The sequence below is a fragment of the Gymnoscopelus braueri genome (assembly GCF_963280865.1).
Source record: "Gymnoscopelus braueri genome assembly, chromosome: 14".
Taxonomy (NCBI): Eukaryota; Metazoa; Chordata; class Actinopteri; order Myctophiformes; family Myctophidae; genus Gymnoscopelus; species Gymnoscopelus braueri.
The window spans coordinates 15029852-15057298 of NC_137619.1; the positions used below are offsets into that span (position 1 = coordinate 15029852).

At 41.5% G+C, this 27447-nt stretch overlaps 1 protein-coding gene across 1 annotated transcript in view; it reads right to left on the reverse strand.

Moving 5' to 3' along the window:
• LOC308101109 (adhesion G protein-coupled receptor E5-like) overlaps positions 1-27161 on the reverse strand; it is a 75393-nt gene extending 48232 nt beyond the window's left edge. Inside the window, exons 1-5 of the mRNA XM_080450454.1 lie at positions 27076-27161; positions 17558-17644; positions 16123-16320; positions 15787-15895; positions 14258-14340 (exon numbers count right to left, since the gene is read on the reverse strand). Of these exons, the coding sequence (XP_080306580.1) occupies positions 14258-14340; positions 15787-15895; positions 16123-16320; positions 17558-17644; positions 27076-27106 (508 nt within the window). The 5' untranslated portion in view covers positions 27107-27161. The remainder of the gene's footprint in view (positions 1-14257; positions 14341-15786; positions 15896-16122; positions 16321-17557; positions 17645-27075) is intronic.
• Between the last annotated feature and the right edge of the window lie 286 nt (positions 27162-27447).

The following is a 27447-nucleotide window of genomic DNA, read 5'->3' on the forward strand; positions in this document are numbered from 1 at the left end:
TTATTATTATTTTATTATACTTGATTATTATCTTGTTATATTTTATCTCTGCGGAACATGTCCCACTAACATTTTGCTGCTTGTACTGTATCTGTATAAGTAGTGAGAAGAGAAGAGAAGAGAAGAGAAGAGAAGAGAAGAGAAGAGAAGAGAAGAGAAGAGAAGAGATTACCAGGGTATGTTCCATTCCCAATTAGTTTCTCCCAGTCAGTGTCTAGAGTAGCACTCTGAGTCCTCAGATGAATTGGTCCAGTGGGTGGAGTCTTTCCCTTCCTCACAGCAAGCTCCGCCTCTACTCAAACACAAAACCTATTTCAGTGACACTTCCTATGAAACCCATGTCTATAATGCATTATACACTTACTTATAATGCATCATAATCTGTGTATAACGCTGTATAATTATAGTTACTGTATAAGAGTTTATAACTATAATCATAACACATTATTAAACATTTCATCATGGCCTTGCGCTAGATCGCGTATTTTTAATAGCTTTTTTTTAGCTATTAAAAAAGAAAAGTCTCGCTAGACGAGATTTCGATCTCGTCTAGCGGGACTTCTTTTTTTTTTTTTTTACAGTGTTTTGTCACTATGAACGTCAGATCTCACCCCAAAAAGAAGCTATTCAAATACGCGATCTAGCGCAAGGCCTATTGGCGCACGTTTTAAGCGGTGGCGGAGGTTCTAAGAACAATGTAAGAACGAGGCTTGGCTACAGAAGGACATGGCTGGATCGGACAGGTCCATGGACATATGCGAATACTTGAGCTCTAGCTGATAGCAACCAGCAGCAACGATGATACCCTATTCTGGTCGGGACGCATTGCCTGCAGAAAACCACCTGCCGACCAGTGTTGCATTGGTGAATTGGAAAGTGGTTGCACTCTATGTTAATGACGTAATGCGCACGTCGCTTACACTACAGGTCACACATTGGTGTGTGATTGGTGTGTGTGTGTGTGTGTGTGTGTGTGTGTGTGTGTGTGTGTGTGTGTGTGTGTGTGTGTGTGTGTGTGTGTACGCGCGTGTGTACCTGTCTGGTTTGTCTCTATGTGGGTGTAGTTGTCTTGGAGCTGAGGTCCGATTAGCCTCAGAGCATCCGCCACTGCCTGAAGCAACTCAGTCACCTTGTCGCTGTTGTTGAGGCGACCGGAGGACTCCAGCAGGTCTTCCACTGCTAAACATCTACACAGAGGAGAAAACAGCATACAAGGGTATATGAGAGAAGATTGCATGAGCGTGCGTGCGTGCGTGCGTGCGTGCGTGCGTGCGTGCGTGTGTGTGTGTGTGTGTCATCCATGATTGCTACTGTACCTGTAGTAGTACATCTCCATGACTTGGCTTTCCTTCAGACAGGTTATTGCAGCTGTTCCACATCAGGGACATGATTTTAGACAGACCTGATGAAGACTGGATGGATGGATGGATGGATGGATGGATGGATGGAGAGAGAGAGAGAGAGAGAGAGAGAGAGAGAGAGAGAGAGAGAGAGAGAGAGGGAGAGAGCAAACTATGTTTTCACATACTGTAAGGACACTAGATATACTATACAACATATGTATATTGGTTTTTGTCCACAAATGTTAGACATTTTATTTAGATAGCATGTTGTGTACTGGGTTCAGGCCATTTATTCTGATCTTGCGATTCGTAAGTAATTCTGGATAAGAGTGTTGGCTAAATGCTATGTTGTTGGTGTACTGTAAATTGACACCACAACATTAATTATAATTATAATCACACACACACGCCAGGCATTTTGAGCTTGTAGATCTGCTATTTTTTATACTCCCCGGTCAGGACTCACATCTCATCTGTCTGTCTGTCTGTCTGTCTGTCTGTCTGTCTGTCTGTCTGTCTGTTTCATTGAATACTTTATTAACAGTTCACAAAAAGCACAGAAAGTACATTTGGGGTGGCAATGTGAGCTTGTAGATCTGCTACTTTCAAAATATGTTTTATATATTTTATACATTTGAAAAGCACAGCTATTGGAAATTGGAAATACTCTAGTAAAGTAAAAAATACCTAAAATCTTTACTTATGTACAGTACTTCAGTAAATGTAATTTGTTACTTTACACCACTGTAAAATGTTTGAAAATACACTGTTGCGTAAAATGTTTGAAAATAGCATTGTGAAAATTGTGAGCTTGTACTGTAGATCAGCATAATGTGTTTAGCAAAAATTGGCCTCCTGGTGGCGCTATAAAAGGTCAATGTGAAAAAGGCAGGGCAGAGGTCTTTCCTTGGCCTCTAGGGAGTGTGCGTGCAAAGTTTCACGCTGATCGGGTGCCGGAGATTAGCTGTTCACAACTCGGACGGACTGATGGTAAGACACACACACGCGGACAGACGGAGAGACGAACAGGGTGCAAAAGATAGTCTCGGCCACGCCTTCGGCCTGGCGGAGACAAAAAGGAGGGCACCTAGTATAGAGCCCTGGGGGACTCCAGTCAACTTGGGTTTAAGTGTGTAAGTGTAAAATCATAATGGTGTCATCGATCTCACCTGAGCATGGGGTCCTTTTGTTGCCGTAGTTACTGTACCCAGCTGAACAATTGCACCAGTAGCTCCCTTCGCGGTTTTCACAAGTCCCATTCACGCCGCAAATGTCTCCATCTTCCTGACATTCATCTGTATCTGGATGGTGCAGGAGGGGGTGGAGGTAATGTGGTGGGGGCCTCTTAGGTGCAGTGCCGACAATATTCAACAACAATGTAATATTCTATCACGGCAAACCATACTGCAAATTAGACTTCACTCCCATATACATGGATGTGTCATGGATGTATCATGTACTGTACCAGGTGCTTGCTTTGCGCCCTCCTCCAAACCTGTGTGTGTGTGTATGTGTGTGTGTGTGTGTGTGTGTGTGTGTGTGTGTGTGTGTGTGTGTGTGTGTGTGTGTGTGTGTGTGTGTGTGTGTGTGTGTGCAACCCGATCTCCAGAGATTACCGTAACATTGCACGGAACGAGTGCACTTCATTCCGTGGATAGCCGCCTCGGAACTCCCGAATTGCGTGCATATGGTACGGCGCTCCCTTTGTGACAAAACCATTTCGGAGGCGCGCAGTCACAGGCGAACTGTCACCCCGTGAAGGACCACCGAGGGAGCTAAGGCGACCGAGTTGCCGTCCTGAACGGTGGGACGTTCGCCTGTGCCTACTCAGCGCCGTTTGAGTTATGTACCGATAGGCACAGAATCGTAATTTTTTTTGTGGGGACTGCTCTGCTTCCGGGTTTTTCCGGGTTGCGACTGGTTACGCCCACCGTGGGACTCGCCGTACATATGCACGCAATTCGGGAGTTCCGAGGCGGCTATCCACGGAATGAAGTGCACTCGTTCCGTGCAATGTTACGGTAATCTCTGGAGATCAGGCTGGTGTGTGTGTGTGTGTGTGTGTGTGTGTGTGTGTGTGTGTGTGTGTGTGTGTGTGCACGCGCACTACCAATTAAGTTAGTACAGTAGGCATAGGGTCCACATCTCCTTGTCATCTAGATACTCATTCAAATCTGCCAAGAGAAATCATCAGTTGGGAAATAATATTGCATAACCTCTGAAGCAAATAGTGAATTAATCCTGGAAGAATAATTCAAATGTTCAATTCAATCTATTAAGTCAATGCAATATGGATTTTCCTTTGCAACCAAATCCACCCAGGCTACAAGAGGAAGCTGTAACCACACCCACATAGAGATAACCACATCCACATAGAGGTAACCACACCCACGTAGAGATAACAACACCTGCATAGAGGTAACCACACCCACATAGAGATAACAACATCCACATAGAGGTAACCACACCCACGTAGAGATAACAACACCTGCATAGAGGTAGCCACACCCACATAGAGATAACAACATCCACATAAAGGTAACCACACCATAGAGATAACAACACCTGCATACAGGTAACCACACCCGCATAGAGATAACCACACCCAAATAGAGATAACAACACCCGCATAGAGATAACAACACCTGCATAGAGGTAACCACACATGCATAGAGGTAACCACATCCGCATAGAGATAACAACCCCTGCATAGAGGTATCCACACCCACATAGAGATAACAACACCTGCATAGAGATAACCACACCTGCATAGAAGTAACCACACCCGCATAGATATAACAACACCTGCATAGAGGTAACCACACCTGCATTGAGGTAACCACACCCACATAGAGATAACCATACCCACACAGAGAAAACACAATGCGTCTTAACAGGCAGGGCGCAAGAGTATTTTTCGGCAATGAGTGTTGCTGACAGTCAAAAATACTCTCTGGTTAAAGATGCGGTGCTTAAGTCATACAAGCTCGTCTCTGAGGCGTACCGACAGCTTTGACCACCTAGTGGTTTAAGTGCGTAAGTGTAAAATCATAATGGTGTCATCGATCTCACCTGAGCATGGGGTCCTTTTGTTGCCGTAGTTACTGTACCCAGCTGAACAATTGCACCAGTAGCTCCCTTCGCGGTTTTCACAAGTCCCATTCATGCCGCAAATGTCTCCATCTTCCTGGCATTCATCTGTATCTGGATGGTGCAGGAGGGGGTGGAGGTAATGTGGTGGGGGTTGGAGACAGAGAACATATTTTATGTGCCTCTTAGGTGCAGTGCCGACAATATTCAACAACAATGTAATATTCTATCACGGCAAACCATACTGCAAATTAGACTTCACTCCCATATACAGTACATGGATGTGTCATGGATGTATCATGTACTGTACCAGGTGCATGCTTTGCGCCCTCCTCCAAACCTGATCTTCAATGGTACGACGACTGACACGTTACTATAATGGCAGTGTCCAGTGTGTGTTTCTAATGGGTCACAATCTACCATATAAAACAATTCCTTTTCATGGTCAATTTCAAGGCCACACAAGTGTTATCAGGGAGGGTAAACAGGCATTCTGAAACATTGCATGTTTGCGTGTCAGTGTATCAGTGTTTTGCGTAGGGCGCATCAGACACATCCGGGGTATGACTAGTGTGCTTGTATTGTGTACGGACCGGCACCAGCACCGGGAACATGAGTCACGTGTGTAAAACACTGCACTGCACTGCACTGCGCAAAACGTTGGCTGCCATATCATGTTATGTGTCCAAAGTGGCCGCTGATACCCAACATTACATAGTGTCGGTTTAATTTATACTCCATTGTATGACAGTGTTTCCCGCTGAAAATACCAGATCTACAAACTCACATGTCGCATCATGTGAACACTGTATGATGTACAAAGTATAAATCATTTGTTCAATGCCATTGACCGGATCTGTAGGTGGCAGTAAGTCAATAAAAGTTTCTCCCGTCTAGTGTATATATATTTTATGGTAAAAGAGTGGATTTTACACAAAAGGGTGGGGTTCTGAGTCTTCTAAGAGGCTTTCAACAACCTACAAACGTCTTTGTTTCCCTGAGTAGCGAAAGTACTATTTTCTTTAATTTTACTTGAGTGTAGACATTATAAACCTTGTCAATGCGGAAATACTTAGTCCCTGGCATAAATGGACCAGAGCTACATTAGCCATACCGTTGCATTTTGGAAGTGGAGGTGACCACCCATCAATTTCACATGTCACACTGGGTGAGCCGACAATCTGAAATCCAGCATCGCACTTGAATGTCACATGATGCTTATATTCATAAGGGGGTGGAGGACCCTCAACCCGATTCAGATTTGGGACATTAGGAGTTTCACATTTGACCACTGTGAAAACAAAGAAAAACAATTTTAAGATGGGCTGAAAAATATGGGACACATTGACAGAAATGGTTATCAAAATTAGAAGGCTTTACTTAAAGCAGAACTATGTATTAACCACTGTATATAGCATACTACGTCCTACAAAATTATAAAGCAAATTTGTAAGCAATAGCAAACACCCTTCAAAAACTTTATAGACTCAAGGGTATCCCTGCAAGGGGTTTTACAGTATTAATATGTATAGGGAGATAATGAGGCTCATCCGGGCATTCGAGCTCTAGGGTGGCACAGGTAGGAACGTCAAACACGTAAGAGAAGATTCCCTATCAATCGTTTCACTTGGGGACCGCCCGCCCCTTATACTGTGTCACACACCATTTGCTGCAGGACTCTGCCTGCCTGATACGGGTTCTCGTTTGGACAGTTAGTCCAGGCATTTTATGCAAAAATCAACCTCCCACTAATTGAAACAAAACCAAACTCAGCTGATTTTGTATCCTCAATATGTCCTGAATCACAGAAAAAAAGTCAAGGAATCGTATGAAGGGAAAGTTTTGAAAATGACCCTACCAAAAAACGCGTTTTGGCCCTTTCTGCTAGATTTGACCATGCTGTATTTGTTCCTTGTAGCAAAACAAGGATACAGAATATCAGTGACAAGAATGTATTATGATCACATAATCACACAACTGATCAAGTACTGATCAAACAACTCAATAAAAATATGCGCACACAATATCACACTACAAAATGTTTCATCCTCGTCACAGTGCATCTCTAATGAGTCTGTGCAGCTGGACCCTCTGCAGTGTCCACATGCCGGAGTGTACTCGATATTGTTCTTTTTGCATGTGTATCTCAGGGTGCTGCAGTCAGCCTGGCAGTTGCACTTGATGACCCGCAGAAGCTTTTTTAGAGCAGGGGGTGGGGTTGTCTGAATTGGCACAAACCCCTCATCACATTTCAGGCATTATACAAAATGACCAAGGACAAATTGCAACAGAACCTCTTTCAACTTTTTTTGTTTCATAAATATGTTAGTAATAACATATCAGAAGTCCTAACAAATCCCAGTGGTGGAACATATTGAAAAATGCTTAAATAGGTGATGTCACAATTTCCCATTGACGCCCATGTTAAAAAAGGATTTGGGCATGTTTTCTTGTCTAATTTCCACAAAAAAGGTTCAATACTGCCCACTATCAACCAGAATCTGTTGGATGCAGTACAGTGCTTGTAAAAAGAAAAAAAAATAATCAAATCTTAACCCTTCGAGTGCTATTGCTGTATGTTATGCATTTTATGCATTGTTATGAACTAATGTTCATTTCATATACATTTTTATGTGAAGCACGTTGACTGCCAGAGTATTTTCATAAAGTACTCCCCCATTGCCAGCAATTTTCGTGTTTTTTTTATTTTTATATTTTGAAAATTTTCATGAAAATAATTGATCAGACTGTTTTTTAAAGACGCCGCACAAATCCGCCACTAGAGAGCAGCACATGATAGCTTGATCAGCTCCTGGTGTCACTGTTACCCTTCTTGAGCGATTAGACAGGGAAAAACATGAAAACGGATGTGACGTCCTCCCAGATTGTTTTGATCGTCAAAATTACGATGTGATACACGACGGCGATGACTGATCGTCACCCAGACCATCGATTATAGAAGAGAAGCTGTCCGTTTGTCCGTTCTACCGTGTGAAAAACCGTTTGTTTACCTATTTTGGACGAAAATGACCGGGGGAAAATAATCAAAAACCGGAAACGGAACCCAGGTCATCAAACCGGATGCAGATATGGGTGAAGTAAGTGGAACTCGAGAATAACATTGAATTTTAAGCAGCATAGCGCGATCAGAGATTAAACAATGAACGCAAATCCAACGCGTCAAACGCGTCAATGGCGTGGGTGGATTAAGTAGTAATTGACGCGTTTTCGAGTCAATGGCGTTTATAGAGTTAAGCTGCATTTTCTGTATGAAAGTGAAATAAAGTTATTATTATTATTATTGTTATTATCATTATTATTATTAATATTATTATTATCATTATTATGAAATGAATTAAAAGTGTTTTTTGATATCAGAACATTGATTTCTTTTGTATTACTAAACCCGAAAATAGTCTGGCACTGTCTGGCACTGTGAACTCCACCTGAAGTTTTGTAGGACAATCCCTGACGAAATACGGTGAACTTCATCATGGAGATGCTGTCAGAGATGCATGCCTCAATGCTGTTTAACATCTACATCTATGACCTACCAGATACAACATCAAAAAAATATGGTTATGTGGACGACCTAGCCATCATGCTGAGATGACTAACATGGAAGCAAAGACCAACAGGATGGCCATAGCTGAATGGGTAGAGAGCCCGCCTCAGAAGCAGAAGGTCTCAAGTTCGATTCCCGGACCTGCCAAATTGTTGAGGTGTCTCGATGGCCTGTGAAATACACTGAACACTTCTGTAACTGAAAACGTAATTTCTCCCACGGGATCAAATACATAGACATATAAAGGTCTTCGGCTCTGAGGCATTGGTATCTCGGGCGCCATTTTAGCGTAGGAAAGCTTCCCTGAAGCTTCCGCGTGTATCACAGAAGGTGGCGTTCGGTAGGCCAATCAGAGCCAGGTGGGGGCGGGTCTTTTTGTAACCCAGCACTTAACCCTTTAAAAGGGAGCAGCTGCGCAGCATCCAGTTAATTGGAACTTGGCAAACTCCACACTCTGGATTTTTGCAATAATAAATTGTCTTTTACTGCAGTTTAAACAGGTTCCTAGAGACATGGTCTTTCAAAGTTGATAGCTCTGTTCTGACCTGAATAGCTAACATTAAGGATGTTGGATAAAGGCAATTCTGCAATGTGGCCAGCAGATTTCATGTAGTCTGTCAGTGAATGGAGACAATTTTTTTGTGTGACTATTACTGTTACTTGAAAGTATTTTGGTATGCAAATATGCAATATAGATGTAACAAAATATAGGCCTACGCCTACTGGATCCATAACTCCATGTCTCACATTTGTGACAAACTTAACCGCTTGAAAATAGGTTGAAAATTCAGGGAGTTGTGATGATTTTAATTGTGGAGAGACCGTCTGCTTCAATGGATTACTGCATTAGAACAGTGGTTTTCAACCTTTTTCATATCAAGGTCCATTATTTATTCGGCATTTGAGCCACGGAACACCGTTTGATGAGCTTTAGCCTCTCACACCCAAAACTTAGAATATGTTGTTATCGTTCGATAACATGTTGTCAAAATAACAATTCTTTACGTTCCCCAATTGTGTAGACCTGTATAGTAAGTAATGCAGATGTTTAACAATAATTAGACTCTTGAGAGTGTGAAATGTTATACTCAAGATTTAAAGATCTATAAGGGTCCATTTGGTTATCAACTCTCCATCATTTAGCTGGGGACCACCTGGAACCCCCTCAAGGACCACTGGTGGTCCCCGGACCACTGGTTGAGAACCATTGCACTGACAAGTCCCGGAAAAGACGCACTGTGATTGGCCAGTAGTCAACACGCTGTGAGCGCTGTGATTGGCCAGTAGTCACTTTGAGTCTCAATTTGCCTACGTTAAAATGACGGCCACGATACCAGTTGCTCCAACAAACTGCAGAGGCCAATGAGGTATCTAGGTTTCTATATCTATGATCAAATAGGTCTAATTATTATTGAAGGTGATGGAAGACGGTCTCAACCAAGACATGGCCACCATGGTAGCCTACCTCCGGAGGTGTCGTCTGTAGCTCAGCATTGGTAAGACAGTGTTGGCTGCATACCATCTTCACAACAGAGAAGCAAAAACATGACAGCAGTGCCTCCAAGTGCCTCCAAGCAGACTCAAGTCCCGCCATCCCTTCAATAAGGTAGCACAAGAGATGCTCTGTTCTATCCCTGAGGACCTGTCTATCAACGCATTGCTGGCGAGATCTTGGAAGCAGGAGTGGAAGACAGCCGGGCCCACACAAATCCATCACTACATCAACGACCCGGGGGGGTCAAGGGACCCTCCTGAACCACATACACACTGGAGTCAAATGCTTCAAATCATCAATGAAGAAGTGGGGCTTGGCAAACAGCGCAGCATGCCAGTGTGGCGAGTCTGAGCAGACAAAGGTGGTCCGTATAGGAAACAGGTGGTAATTATATTATAATTACCACCTGTTTCCTATACGGACCACCCTCATAAACCTGCCTCTTTGGTGTAGGACCAGAGACAAGGGCATGGTTACGTGATGTTAAGCTGGACATCTGATCTGACGATACAGTACATCAGATCCTCTTGAGTAGTTTGGGTGATGGTTCCACTATTGGAAATATTGGATGTGGTACACAGTAATAATAATAATAATGAACATTATTATACTTTAACAAACAGTAAATGCAGTGCTTTACATAAGAATGTATATAAAATGAACATGAAAACCGAGTGCATACTAATGCATAACATACAGAAATAGCACTTGAAGGGTTAAGATTTGTTTCTTCTTTTTTTTAACAGGTACTGTAATGCATCCAACACAGTTTCTGGTTGATAGTGGACAGTATTGAACCTTTTGTGTGGAAATAAGACAAGAAAACATGCTTAAATCTTTTTTTAACATGGGCGTCAATAGAAAATTGTGACATCAGCACATCAACTATTTAAGCATTTTTCAATATGTCCACCTCTGGGATTTCTTAGGACTTTTGATATAACTAACATATTTATGAAACAAAAAAGTTCAAAGAGTTTCTGTTGCAATTTGTCCTAGGTTAACCCCTTATTATCCATAGAATGCCTATACTTTATATGCCTGTTTTGAATGGGCCACTTAATTGCAGCTTTCTAAAGATCCGCTAATCCAAACAAGTTCAAACTTGATACTGCGTTTCCCTGGGTCCCCAGCAACACACCTGACAAATGTCAACTTCATACAGTGTTCGGTTTTCAAGATATATAATTGTATATGTAATAATAGTGTGGATGGCGGCCATTTTTAATTAAAATAATGTCCCTACATGCAATTCCTTGCGACTTTTTTCCTCTCATTCAGGACATTTAGGACACAAAATCTGTTGAGTTTGTTTTTGTTGCAATAAGTGGGAGGTCAAGCAACATTATTACTGGACTAAGTGGGCACATTGGAGTTTAGCAGGACCGCGCCGAAAATAGCAGACCTACAAGCTCACTGCAGATCTGCTAATAATTCTAGCCTACATCACACTTCTACCAAGCAACTGCTTGCGATTGGCTAAATTCAGGATAGGGGCCGCCCCTTCCTCCCAAAAGACAGAAGTCACATGCAACAAAGAAAATGACTGGCCAATCACAGCATGTCCTCGCCAGGTCTTGGTGACATACTTGTTTCTGATTGGATGCGAGGACGTCAAACTAAGTTTCTCTTTGGGACCTTTTACATACTATCGAAAACAAAGAGTCAACAGTGCAGTCCATATCACGAAGATGCAATAGCCTACATTGACAATCTTCAATGGTACGTCGACTGACACGTTACTATAATGGCAGTGTCCAGTGTGTGTTTCTAATGGGTCACAATCTACCATATAAAACAATTCCTTTTCATGGTCAATTTCAAGGCCACACAAGTGTAATCAGGGAGGGTAAACAGGCATTCTGAAACATTGCAAGTTTGCGTGTCAGTGTATCAGTAGCCTCGATCTCCAGGCTTTTATTGTTTAGTTTTGCTAAAAAATAAAAGCCTGGACCAGCGCGTCGGTGTACCCGGTATGAGGAAGTGTTCATTTCCCCAACCAACCAGAGTGCAGTGGGCGTCGCTCGTAATGTTGTGTTAACGGGGCGGGGGTTGACGGACAGATCGGTGAACCAATGGGATCAGGCGCAGTCTCTCTGCGCCTCTATACACCCGCCCATCTATACACGAAATCAGGTGCGTTGGTGCAGCCTAGTGTATCAGTGTCTTGCGTCAGGCGCATCAGACACATCCGGGGTATGTAGTGTGCTTGTATTGTGATACGGACCGGCACCAGCACCGGGAACATGAGTCACGTGTGTAAAACGCTGCACTGTGCTGCGCAGCACGTTGGCTGCCATATCATGTTATGTGTACAAAGTGGCCGCTGATACGCTGAACATTACATAGTGGCGGTTTAATTTATACTCCATTGTATGACAGTGTTTCCCGCTAAAAAGACCAGATCTACAAACTCACATGTCGCTTCATGTGAACACTGTATGGTGAAGTATAAATCAGGCTATATTTGGTCAATGCCATTAACCGGATCTGTAGGTGGCAGTAAGTCAATAAAGGTTTCTCCCGTCTGGTGTATATGTTACAGGGAAATTGGAAAACCAGTGAAATTGAAAAGGGAGCGCTCGTTTTCACCCCCCCCCCCCCCCCCCCCAGTCAATCCTGTAGAACCAACACTAGAGGGCAATGCAAGCCACACTAGAGCCCCCACCACACACACGCGCGCGCACGCACGCATGCACACGCGCACACGCACACATGTGTGTCATGGATAGTAACCCATCTATTCTCCCTTGTAACAGAGAGGACCTCTGTGACAAATGTGGCACATATATGATAACCCAGAGTTTACTTAATTGCACAGCATATTGGCACTTTAGTAATTTGCACAGCATATTTTGCACAGTCATTATTTTATTGTTGAATACATTTGATTTGTTTCCTGTTTGACTGAGATGGCCACTCAGCCAAAGAGTTCCACCTGGGGAGACAAAAGTGTGGCAATCATGATGGGCAGGTGCAATGTATGTAATGGGTGCAATAGAGACTTATATGGTTGAAGTGCAATATAAGTTTTATTGTTAAGGTCTGATTGAATGCCTAACAATTGCTTGTGTGTTTCAGCATGATATGGCTGGACCATATTAGGATAGCTGGGGGGGTTATGATGTGCTGGTGTGATTGAAATTATGTTGTAGTGTGAAGATGGAATTATTGAATAACCTGTAGTTAATGAGACTTGTAATACTTGTGTTTTAAGGCTATTTATATTCATGTATTTACTCTATGTTTAGTTAGGTATTTATTATGTTTTAGAAACACCCCTGTCAATGGTGCAGTCTAATGGTTTAGTCCATGCTCATTAGCTCCAGCTGGCTATAAAAGGTGCCACCAGGTGTAGGTGTTTCTCCTATATGTCTTTGTCATGTTCTGTGAATAAATACACCTTCGGGTTAAACCCTACTACGAGTGCCATACTGTTCCAGCCGCTAACACGGTCCTCTTCACATCCCCCTATCGGTTTACAACTCGGACAGCGCTGAGTTGACTAGCAGACCATCGGCTGGTCGGCGCGGGCACTCGCGCCTGGAGGCGCTCGGGCGTGCCTCCTCGGCCTCAAGGTCTGCTGAGTCGGCGCGCCTCCGTCATGGACAATAACTATTATCACGTGTGCGTGTGAACGCGTGTTCAGCGACGTCGTCAGGTGTGGGGGGGAACAACAAAAGCCAGGTCCGCCTCGCATCAAAGCCCCGCCTCGCGCCGCCTCCTCCTCCTCGTGCCTCCTCGGGCCGCCTCGCGCCTCCTCCTCCTGCCTCGCGTAAAAAACCCTGTCTCGAAAAGCCCCGCCTCACGCTGAAGCCCCGCGCCGCGCCTAAAAACGAGCATACCTTTACAATTTCCCAACGAATGCCAATCTCCCTGCGACATATATATTTTATGGCAAAAAGGTGGATTTTACACAAAAAGGTGGGGTTCTGAGAGTCTTCCAAGAGGCTTTCAACAACATACAACCGTCTTTGTTTCCATGAGTAGCGAAAGTACTATTTTCTTTAATTTTACTTGAGTGTAGACATTATAAACCTTGTCAATGCGGAAATACTTAGTCCCTGGCATAGCGTTAAGAGAGACCTCGCTAAAGCAATGGACCAGAGCTACATTAGCCATACCGTTGCATTTTGGAAGTGGAGGTGACCACCCATCAATTTCACATGTCACACTGGGTGAGCCGACAATCAGAAATCCAGCTTCGCACTTGAATGTCACATTATGCTTATATCCATAAGGGGGTGGAGGACCCTCAAACCGATTCAGATTTGGGACATTAGGAGTTTCACATTTGACCACTGTGAGAACAAAGAAAAACAATTTTAAGATGGGTTGAAAAATATGGGACACGTTGACAGTAATGGTTATCAAAATTTGAAGGCTTTATATATAATAATTATAATAATTCCATCTAATAATTGTTTGAGGAAGGGTTGAAAATATTGAACAAATGTTTGAGGAATGATTGAAAATAACACTGAAACTTACTTATACATGTTGGAGGTGCCGGATGGAACTGCCCATCATCTTGACAGTCTAACGAACTCTGTCCTTTGAGTGTGAAACCCCTATTACATTTGTATGTCACAACAGCTCCATAATCATAATAACCATAATCATTTGCTGGACTGTATCTGCCGTTTTCAATGTCAACTGGCTGTATACATTTAACCACTGTAGAATAAAAAATAAAACATCAGAATGGAGAAACTCTGACATAATTACTTTACGGTCTTATTTAAGTGTATTTTGATTACCAACCTTCACATCTTCCAAATCTGCCCATCCATGTCCCATCAGCTCCACAACTTTGTTCATTACTATCTGACGGTAACAAATCGTAACTGGGGGGAAACAGGACAAAGACATTAAACACTCCTGAGTGTTAATTGAACTCTAGAAATGTATAAATGAACACTGAGAAGGGTATTTGTACATTCCAGCAGGATTTACAAAAAATGTGTGTGCAATTCTACTGTGATGGGACAATTTATTTCCAACTACCCCAAGGTTATTATACTGCCCTAGAATGCGGTAACTATGCAAAGTGTCAAACTGATAAAAATGTTTTTAACCACCATCTCTATAGATACTTTGCTGACCGTGTCTCCCCGGGGTATATAATTGTCACCCTCCTTTTTCCCCCTCACCAAATCTCTTGCAAAAAATAGTAGAACTACGAGCTCACAACACATCAATGCATGGTGAGCTTGTAGATCTGCTATTTTCATGTTTTTCACTAAATGTTTGCCTGTTATGAGATGTTCAGAATAGGCACACTAGGGTTCCTGTGGTTAAAGTGTTTCAACTGGCCAGCCAATGGGTTATAGGTATATATTTAGCAATAATGCATAAGTATTCATGAGGTAATTGTTTCTCCCCAAAAATCATGATGGCTGATACCTTTGACCTTAATAATAACTTTCCCCCCTTTAGTCGTTAATTACTTCCTCCCCACACAGCAATGTGTGTTGTCACTGATGCCTTTGTCCTACTCCTCCGCCAAACACTCCCTGCTGACAAATATCACCATCCCCACCCGGCTTCCCTCCCCCGAACACAGGCCAATTGTGTTCGTATAGACACTTGACAAAGCCGGATGCACCGCGGTGGATTCGAAGCCCCAGACTCTGTGTGGTAGGCAGGCACTTTACCACTGCGCCACAAATAACATAACATTTAATGTGAAAAAAAAACCTAAACGTTTACAAATACCTCATATACAGTAGGCTTTGTGCATAATTGTAGTCCCAGGGTTTTTCGGAAGGTGGAATACATGTTCTAGTTTGTTTTCCCATAGCTTCATTTGAACTGGAAACACATATTTACATGATTCCAGTTCAAATCTGCTGACGGGCCAATCAAACGAAAATATGGGAGAACAAACCAGAAAAGGGTACTGATATGCTACAGATATGCGCAGAGACTATTACAATTAAAATAAAACTAATACAAATCTAATAAAACTAAGCCTATTTGTTTTTAAATAATAATAGTTACTTTGGCAAGCAACCATGAAAAACTGCTTGCAAGCTGAGAGCACAGTCAAAATTACAGTTTGTAAATTAAAAATAACACCCTCTGTTTTTGCAGTGTGGTGAAGTAGTGTGTAGCCTACAGCAGATAATGAAAGTATTTTATCATTAGACAAAATGGTATCAAATTGACTTGCTAAGCCTTTTGGGTGAAAGTCCATGGAGCAAAATGTAATTTTAAATATACCCTAGATTGTCAACCATGAACTTCTGAAACAGAAACAAGACTGATAGAAGCATCAAATCATCACTAACCCAAGATTGCAGGTTATAACAGCCTTGTCACCAAACTGATTCCCCTCAGGAAAATCTATTATTCCATTATCCGGTATTCCATTATTCGGAATTGAGCCACAACTTTTCCCTGAAAAAAAGAAAATAATAATAATCTTAGCAGGAGAAAATCCATAAAAAATATTATATATAGTATAGAATATATGGTTGCATGTGTCATTGGGTGATAAGCTGTGATTAAGAGTCCTTATACATTTCAGAGTTTTCAAACAAAGATAAGAGAGATGATTGGGATGATTACTGAACTTAATTACAAATAGCAGTCAATGTTTAAGGATAAAAAGTGTAAATATTTACTGTCGCATAGAAGTGTCACAACAGCAGGAGTCCAGGTTCCAGCCCTGCATGTTTGTTTCCGATTGCCCCCCTCGATTACATAGCCTGTCTCACATTCCCAGGTAGCGTTAGTTCCATATGGAAACGTCGGTTTGAGGATGTCGGTGCTACTCAAAACTGTGTTTGCAGGTCCAGTTGTGGGTTTTGGACAGTCTTGATCTATGAAAGAATTCAAGCGATACGTTGTAAGTTGAATGCATTAAGTTTCACATCCGACCCGGGATTCAAACCCAGGTCTCACGCTTGGTAGAGCAAAATTCTACTGCTCTGTCAAGTAGGGCTGCACAACAGATCGAAAATGTATCGGCATCGCAAAATCAACAAGCATTTTAACAATCCAGGTATAGGCATATTTTAGTTTGTTGTGCATACAGTAGTCTATTAATTTTCTGGGTTCTCTGTTAGCAGCAAAAACCTAAAGGTAGAAAGACATTAAAAGTGTATACTTCAATATTTGTTGTGAGTCATATGATCATCGCAATATTCAACAATGTTATTTGCAAATTTCATGTTATCCGAAATTTGTTTTTTGATTTATTACTTTATTAGCACGTATGATATGAAAACAGCATGATGTGCAGCCCTACTGTCAAGAATTCCTGCTTAAACTGACAGCCCTACTGTCAAGAGGTACAGTTCTCCTACCCAACACCATGGGTCTACATTTCTTCTCAATGAAAAAACATATATATATATTGTATTAACATATTGATGTTATTTCTAATGTTCTGGTGAATGTTGTGAGTTTTATCGGGCTTGCTTTACTAGCATTGGAAAATGATGGGTACAATTTCATCCATTAAAACCCAAATTAATTTGATGACTGAAGCAATGTAAGACCTAGCCCTAGAATGTCTGTGATCTTACATACATTTCATGTAATCTTGTGAAAAGTGGAGATATTTTTTACTAAACACAGGTTTTCAAATGGATATGAAACTAGAGGAGAATATCTGACTCCAAGTCTTAGGAATTAATCATTGGGCGAGTACAGACGCGCGGAGCACTTTTATGGAGGTCCTTGAAATTAAAAACGTTTGAGAACCACTGCATCACATGCATCTGCAACGATGGAATTATCCAGAAATCAGGTAGAGAGACAGACAGAGAGAAAGAAACAGACAGACAGACAGAGACATATCGTGACTCTCTCTCTGTCTCAAATATTTCCAAATTTAAAACAACCAAAAACATATTTTTGAGAACATCTGTGAACAGTATTTCTTTTTTGGCCTCAAGTCTCGAGATACATTGCGAAAATATGTATTCAGGGTCCTAAATCGACTATAGTTCGACTCATTGGGAACTGCAGGTTTGAAAGACCTTGACCAACAGAAATAAGCAAAAACAAATGACTGGAAAAAGCTACGGAAAAAGAACACAAAGTCATCATTACCAACACATGTAAACTTTTTGCCTTTTCCTTTCTGTATATACCCAGGTCCACAGTCCTGGCATCTCACATTCAGCAAATACAGTAACCCTGTGGAATAAGACAAGACTCTGTTACTAATATTTTCCAGAGGTGAACGGTAACAAATTACATTTCCTTCAGTACTGTACTTAAAAAAAAATTGTATCTGTACTTAAGTATTTTTTTTTTTCTTTTGGTATGATTTTCTCCCCATTAGACTGGAAATATATTACTTTTGAAAATATTATACTTTTGACTCCACTGCATTTCTAGGAAGGGAACCCCGGCAAGCAAACTTACATTATTAATTAATCACTTATGCCCTATCTAAAAAATAGTGAGAATAGTAGATCTACAAGCTCAGATAGAGCAACGTTCAGATCTAGAGCTTGCAGAGCTTGTTTTTCAAATAGGCAACATATAAAATAGAGTTAAAGTGGTTAAACTGATTTTAATGCTATATTAAGTCATTTTGCAGGGAACCCCCTGGAACTACCTCAAGGACCCCTGGGGGTCCCTGGACCCCAGGTTGGGAAACACTGAGTTAGACCACTCTCTTGGTGTTGCTGAACACATTCTAATAATAATAATAATAATAATAATAATAATAATAATAATACAATAGAAATGCATTACACTGGGAGTTAATCAGCTGTCGGACCCATTGTTGAACACATTCTAATAATACTATTAATAATACAATAAAAATGCATTACACTGGGAGTTAATCAGCTTGGAAACACAATGAAATAGACTGTGAAGTGAATTCAAAAGCTAATTAAAGAATGAAATGTAAGACTATTTTTGACACACAAAACACACACGCACGCACGCACACACACACGCACGCACACACACACGCACGCATGTATGCACGCACGCACGCACGCACGCACGCACGCACGCACGCACGCACGCACGCACGCACGCACGCACGCACGCACGCACGCACTGTGTCTGTTGCAAGACCCGAAACACCCAGTAGCTATGGGGAGAGATTTGTCTCAATTTTTTTTTTGAATCCAATACCATGATGCACAAATATTCCATGATTTACAAATGTGTTTCCATGATTTACAAATGTTTATTGTAATCTACAAACACAAATTGTGACTTTTGTAAATATGAATTTGCCATTTTTACAAAAAATAATTATACTTATATACTAATTTATACTAATCTCCGGCAATGTTGGCCTGGCCGCTGCGAAACTGTGCACACACACTCCCTGGATGCCAAAGCCGAACCTCTGCCCCAATTTTTTCAGATTGGCCTGTTATAGCGCACCAGGAGGCCGCTTTTTGCAAAATTTTTCAAATTGTTTTGACAGTACTCCTACAGATTTTGTCCAAACATCACGCAAATCGGTACACAGTATGTCTATAGTCATTAAAGAACACGGTTCTTTCAGATTTTTATATTCCATCCTGATTGGCTAAAAATAGCTTCCAAAGTTTGCAGGAGTGCTCCGTTTTGAACAAAATGCCTCAAATCATGAACTGAAATGATTTTGCATGCACATTCCCACTATGCCGAGGAAGAAATGCCACTTGAAAATGTTCAAATCAGCCTCATGTTGGCGCTATAACAGACCGATTCGTGTTTTTACCTATAACTGCACCGATCTGTGTAAAACATTGTATGCGCACTCCCTAGACCAGGGGTTTTCAACAGGTGGTCCGTGGACCACTTCTGGTCCCTGAAGGTATTGCATGTGGTCCCTGACCATGTTGCAATATGTTTTTTTCTTCTTGTTCCATGGAACAGTGCATATTATCGACCTGGTGACCTATGATGACATGTCAAGGTTGTCAGTTTCTGGGAAATCGGAGGTCAAGAAATTCAACAGAAAATGGAATTAGAATCTCAAGAAGGGGAAGTGATTTCCACATTTCTATTATAATAAACAATTAATTCCAACACTCATATCATAAGCATCAGATTTCATTCATTATCAGATGTTGTGCAGTGTACTCATATATCTTTTATTTAATTTCATACTTCAGCATGATCGATACTGTTGATTAAATTACATTATTCATGTCCAGCATTAGATCTGCCACTCTGCTTCATTACAGTCAAGATCCTCTTCTTGACCGCCCTGTGGTTTTGTAATGGCCCAGTACTTTTCCCAAATAAGTGTGTTTGTATCACAGCATTCATACCTCACACCCAATCTGTGTGTGTGTGTGTGTGTGTGTGTGTGTGTGTGTGTGTGTGTGTGTGTGTGTGTGTGTGTGTGTGTGTGTGTGTGTGTGTGTGTGTGTGTGTGTGTGTGTGCGTCTGCGTGTGCCTGTGTGTATTTCAGCAGCGTCGTGCCCCATACCCTAAGCAATCTATGTGTGTGTGTGTGCCTGTGTGTGTGGTAATCTGCTTTCACCAGCCCAAAGTACAGCAATGTACTTTCCTGCTAAATTTTGTCATTTAACCATGAAACTTTTGTTTCCCCCCTTGCTCCACTGTCAATGCTGAACAAAAAGCCCCAAACATTACATCTCTCAAGCTGAGTACAATTCAAACACATGATTAGACATAATACAGGTCATAAAACCATAAAATAAACCAAAATAATATAATCACATTCTTGATTATTTCTTCAGGATCAAAAAAGTAATATTAAGGAACGACTGACTTATACTAGTCTCGTATAAAAAGGATAAAAATTAATTAAATCAACAATAATTCTCTATAATAACCCTTTTGTCAAAATCATAGTACATCATAGTAAAATGAGTTCAGATAATTAATTTTAGCATAATTAATGCTATGATAACACAACCAAATTACAGATTATATTCAGATTGTATTCTTATCTATTTCTTCATTTCTTCATCCTGTTTGCCTCTTCTGAGTGATCAGTCCTGTGGACATCTCCTGTGTCATAAGAGGTTATCATGACACAATGCTCGTCCAGTAACCAGTAACTTTTAGTGTGTATGTATTGCAGTAACATCCTGTCTCCAAGATGTGTCATTTTAGCAATACAAGCTTTACACAGGCCCCCAGACCAAAATGCTTTTTATGATTTAATCGTGACAGGTACGTGACAGGCTTAGGAAACTCTGAGATTATTATTATCGGCGACTGGAATACCAACATTCTTCGAAAAGACGCTGCCATATATAAATCCTTAGCCATAGCCTTACACAGCTCATAAAGCAATTCACAAGGGTATGCCATGCTTCTCAGACTATCATTGACCTAATTTTGACATCAGACCAGTCCAGAATTTCAAGAAGTGGGGTCATCGACTGCAGCTTAAGCGATCATAACATTATCTTCTGCACCCGTAAAATTCACAGATCTGCAGTTTATTGTCACAACACAATCAGCTGCAGAACTATGAAAAACTACTCTAGTGGAGTTCTAACAACAGCTCTTGAGAAAATGGACTGGTCAAATGTCCTAAATTGCTCCTCGGCTGAGGACACGTGGTCTGGTTTCAAAAATGCATTCTTGTCTGTACTTGATAGCATATAGCGCCCACAAAGGTGGTGAGAATCAGAGCTCGTACAGAACCCTGGATGAAGGGAGAAATCCTAAATGCCATCAAGCTCAGAAACAAAAGCTACTCTGAGTACAGGAAAAACAAGAATGTGCAACTACTTGAAAAATGCAGGAAACTTCGCAATGGAGTTAACAAATTGGTCACAACTGCCAAAAATAATTTCTTAAATGAAAACATTGAGGCAAACAAAAGCCACCCACAAAAAGTGGGGTTGGCCCTACAGAAATTAGGCTGCAACAACAAAATTCAAACCAAATTAACTAACATCTGCATTATTTCAAGTGGCTCGCTTATTACCGACAAGCAGGTGGTGGCGAAATGTTTTAACAGCTTTTTCACCACCATTGCAATCCAGTTGGTAAGCAAACTTCCTCAGCATTCAGGTCTGTACGGCTCTGACCACATCCAAGCTCACTATGACAAACTAGGGGCTAAGAAAGACTCCTTCTCATTCAAACCGGTAAATGCTGAAGTGGTGCAAAAAAGCTCTTCGCCCTCCAGCCTAACAAGGCCACCGGACTTAACAATATCACCACCAGTTTCCTCAGAGACGCAGCTGTCTCTATTGCCCCCATAGTAGCCCATATTACAAACCTATCCATCAGCCAGTGTCACGTCTCACAATAATTCAAGTTGGCAAGAGTAATCCCTCTGTTTAAAAAAGGAAGCAAATTAGACCCTGGCAACTACAGGCCTGTTTCTATCCTTTGCTCCATCTCAAAGGTTATAGAGCGATTAATTCAAGAACAAATCAACAACTACCTCAGCGAACATAAACTGTTGTTTGAATTCCAAATCGGGCTTCAGAATCTCCTACTCCACTGACACATGCCTACTGTATTTGACCAACTACATCAAACGTGAGGTAGACTCGGGCATATACTGCGGCATGGTCATGCTGGACCTCGGCGTTTGACACTGTAAACCATTCAATTCTACTTTATAAGCTGAGGGCGATTGGTTTTGATAGCTCATCACTAAACTGGATGAGATCTTACTTGGAGGGTAGAGTTGGTTGACATCAACGGAACCATGTCCTCACCCCTCCCGGTGAGCTGCGGGGTTCTAGGGCAGTTACTGTTCCTTCTATACATTAACGAGTAACGACCTGAATACTGCCTGTATCTGCAAATTGTTCCTGTTCGCTGATGACTCAGCAATCCTGATCTCGGGAGAGGACAAGTTGCAAGTTGAGGATGCTCTCAGCTCCGAACTCTCCAAAATCCGTACTTGGCTTACCGATAACAAACTGTCACTACACCTTGGAAAAACTGAATCCACTCTCTTTGGGACCAAACATTCCCTCAGACAGATGAATGTAAATGATTTCAAGGTCAAAGTCGATGACACAATTATCTCTAGCAAATAAGAGATTACCTATTTGATCGTGATTTGTTAAAGGACCAATTTGACAGAGGAGGAGGTGTGTAGAACCCTCAAAGGAATTAACCCACGCAAAGCACCGGGTCCCGATGGGATAAGGGGTTATGTGTTTAAAGGAGAAATCCGGACATTTTAAGTGTTATCTTTGATGTGTCGCTTATCACTCACCATCCTTGAAAGGGACGTTGAGTTATTTCAGAGAGTCCTGTGTCGTAATTTTTTCGACCCCCTCCGTTGGCATAATGGGAGCGCGTGCCTAAGTGAAATTCGTCTATTATAACCGATGCAAAGTTATTTTTTTCTCTACTACTACTCATTGTAGAGTCTCATGATACTCAAACATGCACTGAAAGTTCCTGAGAGGCTAATGCTAATGCCGAACGAGCTAACGCTGGTTGCTTGTTTCTCTCCCAGAACCTGGCAACTCGGTGTTGCCAGGGAGAGAAATAAGCAAACAATAAGCAATGGGTGGTAAACATGGGCAAATTCTCCTTCTACAGCACTGCCACCCAGGTTTGGAATAGTCTAACCCCATCACTCAAAAAGTGCAGTTCGCTGGGCTCATACAAAACAGCCCTGAAAATTCACCTTTCAGGAGGCAGTATACTATTTTTCCGTTAAACAGACGACCCCCCCCCCCCCATTTTTGTACATATAGCATTATTATTGTTTCTTCTTTTTTTCTGTTTTTGTTTGTACATAATGTTATTTCTTTTGTATTTTTGTGTTGAGATTTGAACTGTTGGTGCCACTATATATGACTATGAATTGAATGCCAAGGACATCAACGGAAACAAGACACAAGGAGTTTTTTTAACAGACCTTTTAGACAAAGTATTTTAAATGTAACTGTGCTGTTTTACATTTTTGCCTAATAAAAAATTCATTCAAAACACACACAGCATTATGCAGTAAAGTGATTTGATTCATTCTTCATTATTGTAAGCTTATAAGCAAGGTTTATGAGCCCCGCTGTGCTATACTCTTTCCTATTAATTCTTCTCTTCTTTGACCATTGTTTAATAGACCTAATGGAGACCTCATATCACCTGCCCTGGGCTGGGATTTGACATAAGGGGTCCAAAATATCCAAAATAAAAAATAATTTGTTTGGGAACCATGTTATTCAGATTCAGCACCCTTGAATTATGTAAAATAGTCAGGTTCCCAACAGGTTTACCCCCAAATGCATTTTTTCTGAAATCACTCCTGTCTAGGTGTGGCACTAGTGGCAGTGCCCACCTGGCTGTAATTGCCATGGGGTGGGGGTGTGGCAGTCCAAGCACACATGTGGATCTATTCTGCAGGTATTTGTGAGTGAATTTGAAGTGTGAAGCTTGTCTCAAAACTGATTTGGTGTGTTGGTGTACTCACAAATGCAGATTCAACAATTCACACGCAGAATTGATGATTTACAAATGATATTTTATGATGAATGCGCCTGCAAGTATAAATTATTTTTACAAATTGCAAATGATTACAAATAGTCATATATTTGTATAAATCATAATAGCACATGTATTTAAATGTAAGTAAGTTTGCAGATTTAAATGTTCTTAAAAAAGCGTGACCGTTGTCTCAAAATGATATAACAGGAAAAAGGAATCAGAGGTGGACAGAGTACTCGACCCCAGTACTTGAGTAAGAGTACAGAGTACTCCTGGTTAAATTTACTCCACTACAAGTAAAAGTAGCTCAGTCAAAATGTTACTCAAGTAAGCAGGGGCGGGCTGGGACCACAATTCAGCCCTGGGATTTTGGTCCGAACCGGCCCACCGTTTTGTGAACGGGGATGGGGGGGTCGGTTTTGTCAACGGGGGGGGTTTCACTATTTTAACCCAGCAACCCTATGTAAATTACACCACTGCTGAAAAGCATCCCAGCCCAAACAGTAACGTAACTAATAATTGGGCTGCGCGACCCGGAAATGACCGTAATAATCTTAAAACGGGAGCAAAAATATATATATTTTTTGGGGTGGCCCACCGGCCATTTGCCCTGTCTTGGCGGCCTGGAATGGCGCGGACGTTCTGGAATTGTCCCAAATTTCCCAGTGGCCAGCACGTCCCTGCAAGTAAGAGTAAAAAAGTACTTGCTTTTAAATGTACTTAAGTACTTAATTATGGTTATACTAGGAGGAAGATTTTTTTCAAAAAAGTGTAGGCCTACAGAAATTGTTAAAATTATGTTTTTATGTGGACACGCCTCCAGTTCATTAAGTAGGCTATACCTGGTTCTCACCTTAGCACCTCCTCCACCACCTCAACACCACCCACCTGTCCTAGTCCCTCCTCCTCCTCATGCCCACACCTGTTGTGTTATGATAATGAGGGGGAGGGTACAATTTGTCACTAAAGGGCTGTTTTTCTATTGGCACGTTTGACCCTCAAGGTTTCAGCCTCCAGGGGGCTTAATGAAGTTCTATCAACCTCATAGACACATGAAAAACAGAAAAAGTGCAAAACCATGGCACCACCTCTTTAAGTACAAGTAAAAGTAAAAGTACATTTCTTATTTTTCACATCAATGAATTGCTGTAATTTTCTATATGGCTTTTTAAGTCAAATTAGAGCAGCATTGGTTCAAAACGAGTAAACTAAATTAATATCTTTGTAGCCTAGTGGTGCAGCACAAAATAACCAAATAACCACAACATATTCAATTTAAATATACTGTATAATATACTGTCTTGAACAAACTAAAATATGTCTAAAACCTCAGCAATTCCAATGCAACAAAATAACTCCTCATCTAAACAGTAGCAGTTAGGTCTTCAATGTAGTTAGTGGGTGCCAGGACCTTCACATGATCAGGATCACATTTTGTGATTCTATGAGTCCTAATAAAATAAAAACGTTTCCCCAATCAGACAGTATGGCATACTACTGTCTGACTGGGGAAACGTTTTGTTTTCAAGGCGAAAAACAAACCATATCGCTCCTTGCCTTTCAAGAATATTCAAGGCAAAAAAGTACCATATGTCACTGCTATGTGAATGCAAGCTTCAGCCATACACCATTGTGTATGTATGTATGTTTTGCAGTTTGACATGGCAGTTGTTTGCTGTGAAAAATGTGAAAAAGTAAATAATAAAAGTATGCTTTGGAAAAGGGTATGAAATACACACACACACACACACACACACACACACACACACACACACACACACACACACACACACACACACACACACACACACACACACACACACACACACACAGGGGGGGGGGTGCATTTACTTGCTCACCTGCTGCAGGTCTTTCAGAATATCCAACACAGTGTTGGGGCTGTTATCATCTCAGCCTTGGATTTTCTTTGCAGTATTTTAATCATTAAACATTGCACTGTTCAGCTGGCAGTCCATGCTGTTACAGCTTAGTCCGTGTCTAACTAAGCTATATACTAACGTAACCTCACATGCAGCAACTTATTTTCGGTAGAGCAATGTTAGATGCACCTTTATTTTGTGTCGCCAGCATGTTATAAACCTCCCTCTGACATACATAGCTCTGGTCCAGAGCGTTGCAGGGAGTTCTAACCTGGTGCTACAGAGTCAGACAGAGTCCTCTGACACAAGGTGCAGATTCAGAAGGCTCTGACACATCTCCACTCATGGGCTTAACACAGTTTTTCTTCCCACTGTTTGTTTAAGAACAAAGTATTTTCTTTTTAGAAGGGGCGGCCGGCCAGGGCATATTTCTCTCTCCTCCACCGCACGGCCACACAGCACACATTTCTCCTCACACGTCAATGAGGATATGTCACACAAACATGCACACAACACACACACGTACACACACAAACACGCGCGAGCAGCACCCCCAGGGTCCTAGCACCCTTCGTATACAGCACACAAGCACATAGGCAGGCAGACAGATGCACTGCTAGCGCACGCACAGAAAACTGAAACCCCATCGTTCGGCCGTGTGCGCCCGTTACCTAAAAGTAACGACTACTTTTCAGCCTTCCTTGAAATTTACTCGAGTATAAGTAAAATATTTGTCTTGGAAATGTACTCGAGTAAGAGTAAGTATCAAAGAAATCTAATACTCAAGTAAAGTACAGATCCTCAGAATATGTACTCCGTTACTGTCCACCTCTGAAAGGAATGCATGAGTGTGTTTTTCTACTCAAAATGCAGATTCAATAATTCACACGCAGAATTGATGATTCACAAATGATGTTTTATGATAAATGCACACAAAAGTATAATTTTATTTGGTAAAAATTACAAATTAATATTTACAAAAGTCACAAAAAAATATTTGTGTTTGCAGATCGCAAAACACATTTGTAAATCATGGAAACACACTTGTAAATCTTGGAAGATTTGTGCATCATGGTATTGGATTCACAAATAATTTTGAGACAAATCTCTCTCCATAAGTGACTCCAGGTGATAACACTGATAATGTGTCGAAGTGCATCAGTTGATGTTTTATTGACTTCACACACACACACGCGCACGACGCACGTGCACGTGCAGGCGCACACACACACACACACACACACACACACACACACACACACACACACACACACACACACACACACACACACACACACACACACACACACACAGACACACACCACTAATTTACAGACTTACCTATAATCAGTAAGACCTTCCCAGGCTCCATGTCAACATGTCAACTACCACGACCTCTGCTCCTTTTTCCAGAACACCAGACCTACACACTAATAATAATAATAGTAATAATAATGATAATAATGATAATGATAATAATATTTTGTATTTTGTATTGGTTCGTTTGTGTCAGGCTACATCAGCCAGGAAGCGGTCATCAAAGTTAAAAAGGCTGATGTGACGATTGAGCGTTCATCCATGCTGTGGTCGACGGTCTGTGGTTTCCTGCATTCACACAGATCAGTACCAGATGCTCAGGTGCAGATAGAGTTGGTTCTATCTGCATGTGAGCAGAAGAGGAAGAGAAAGATGAAGAGAAGCGACTGCCTTGTG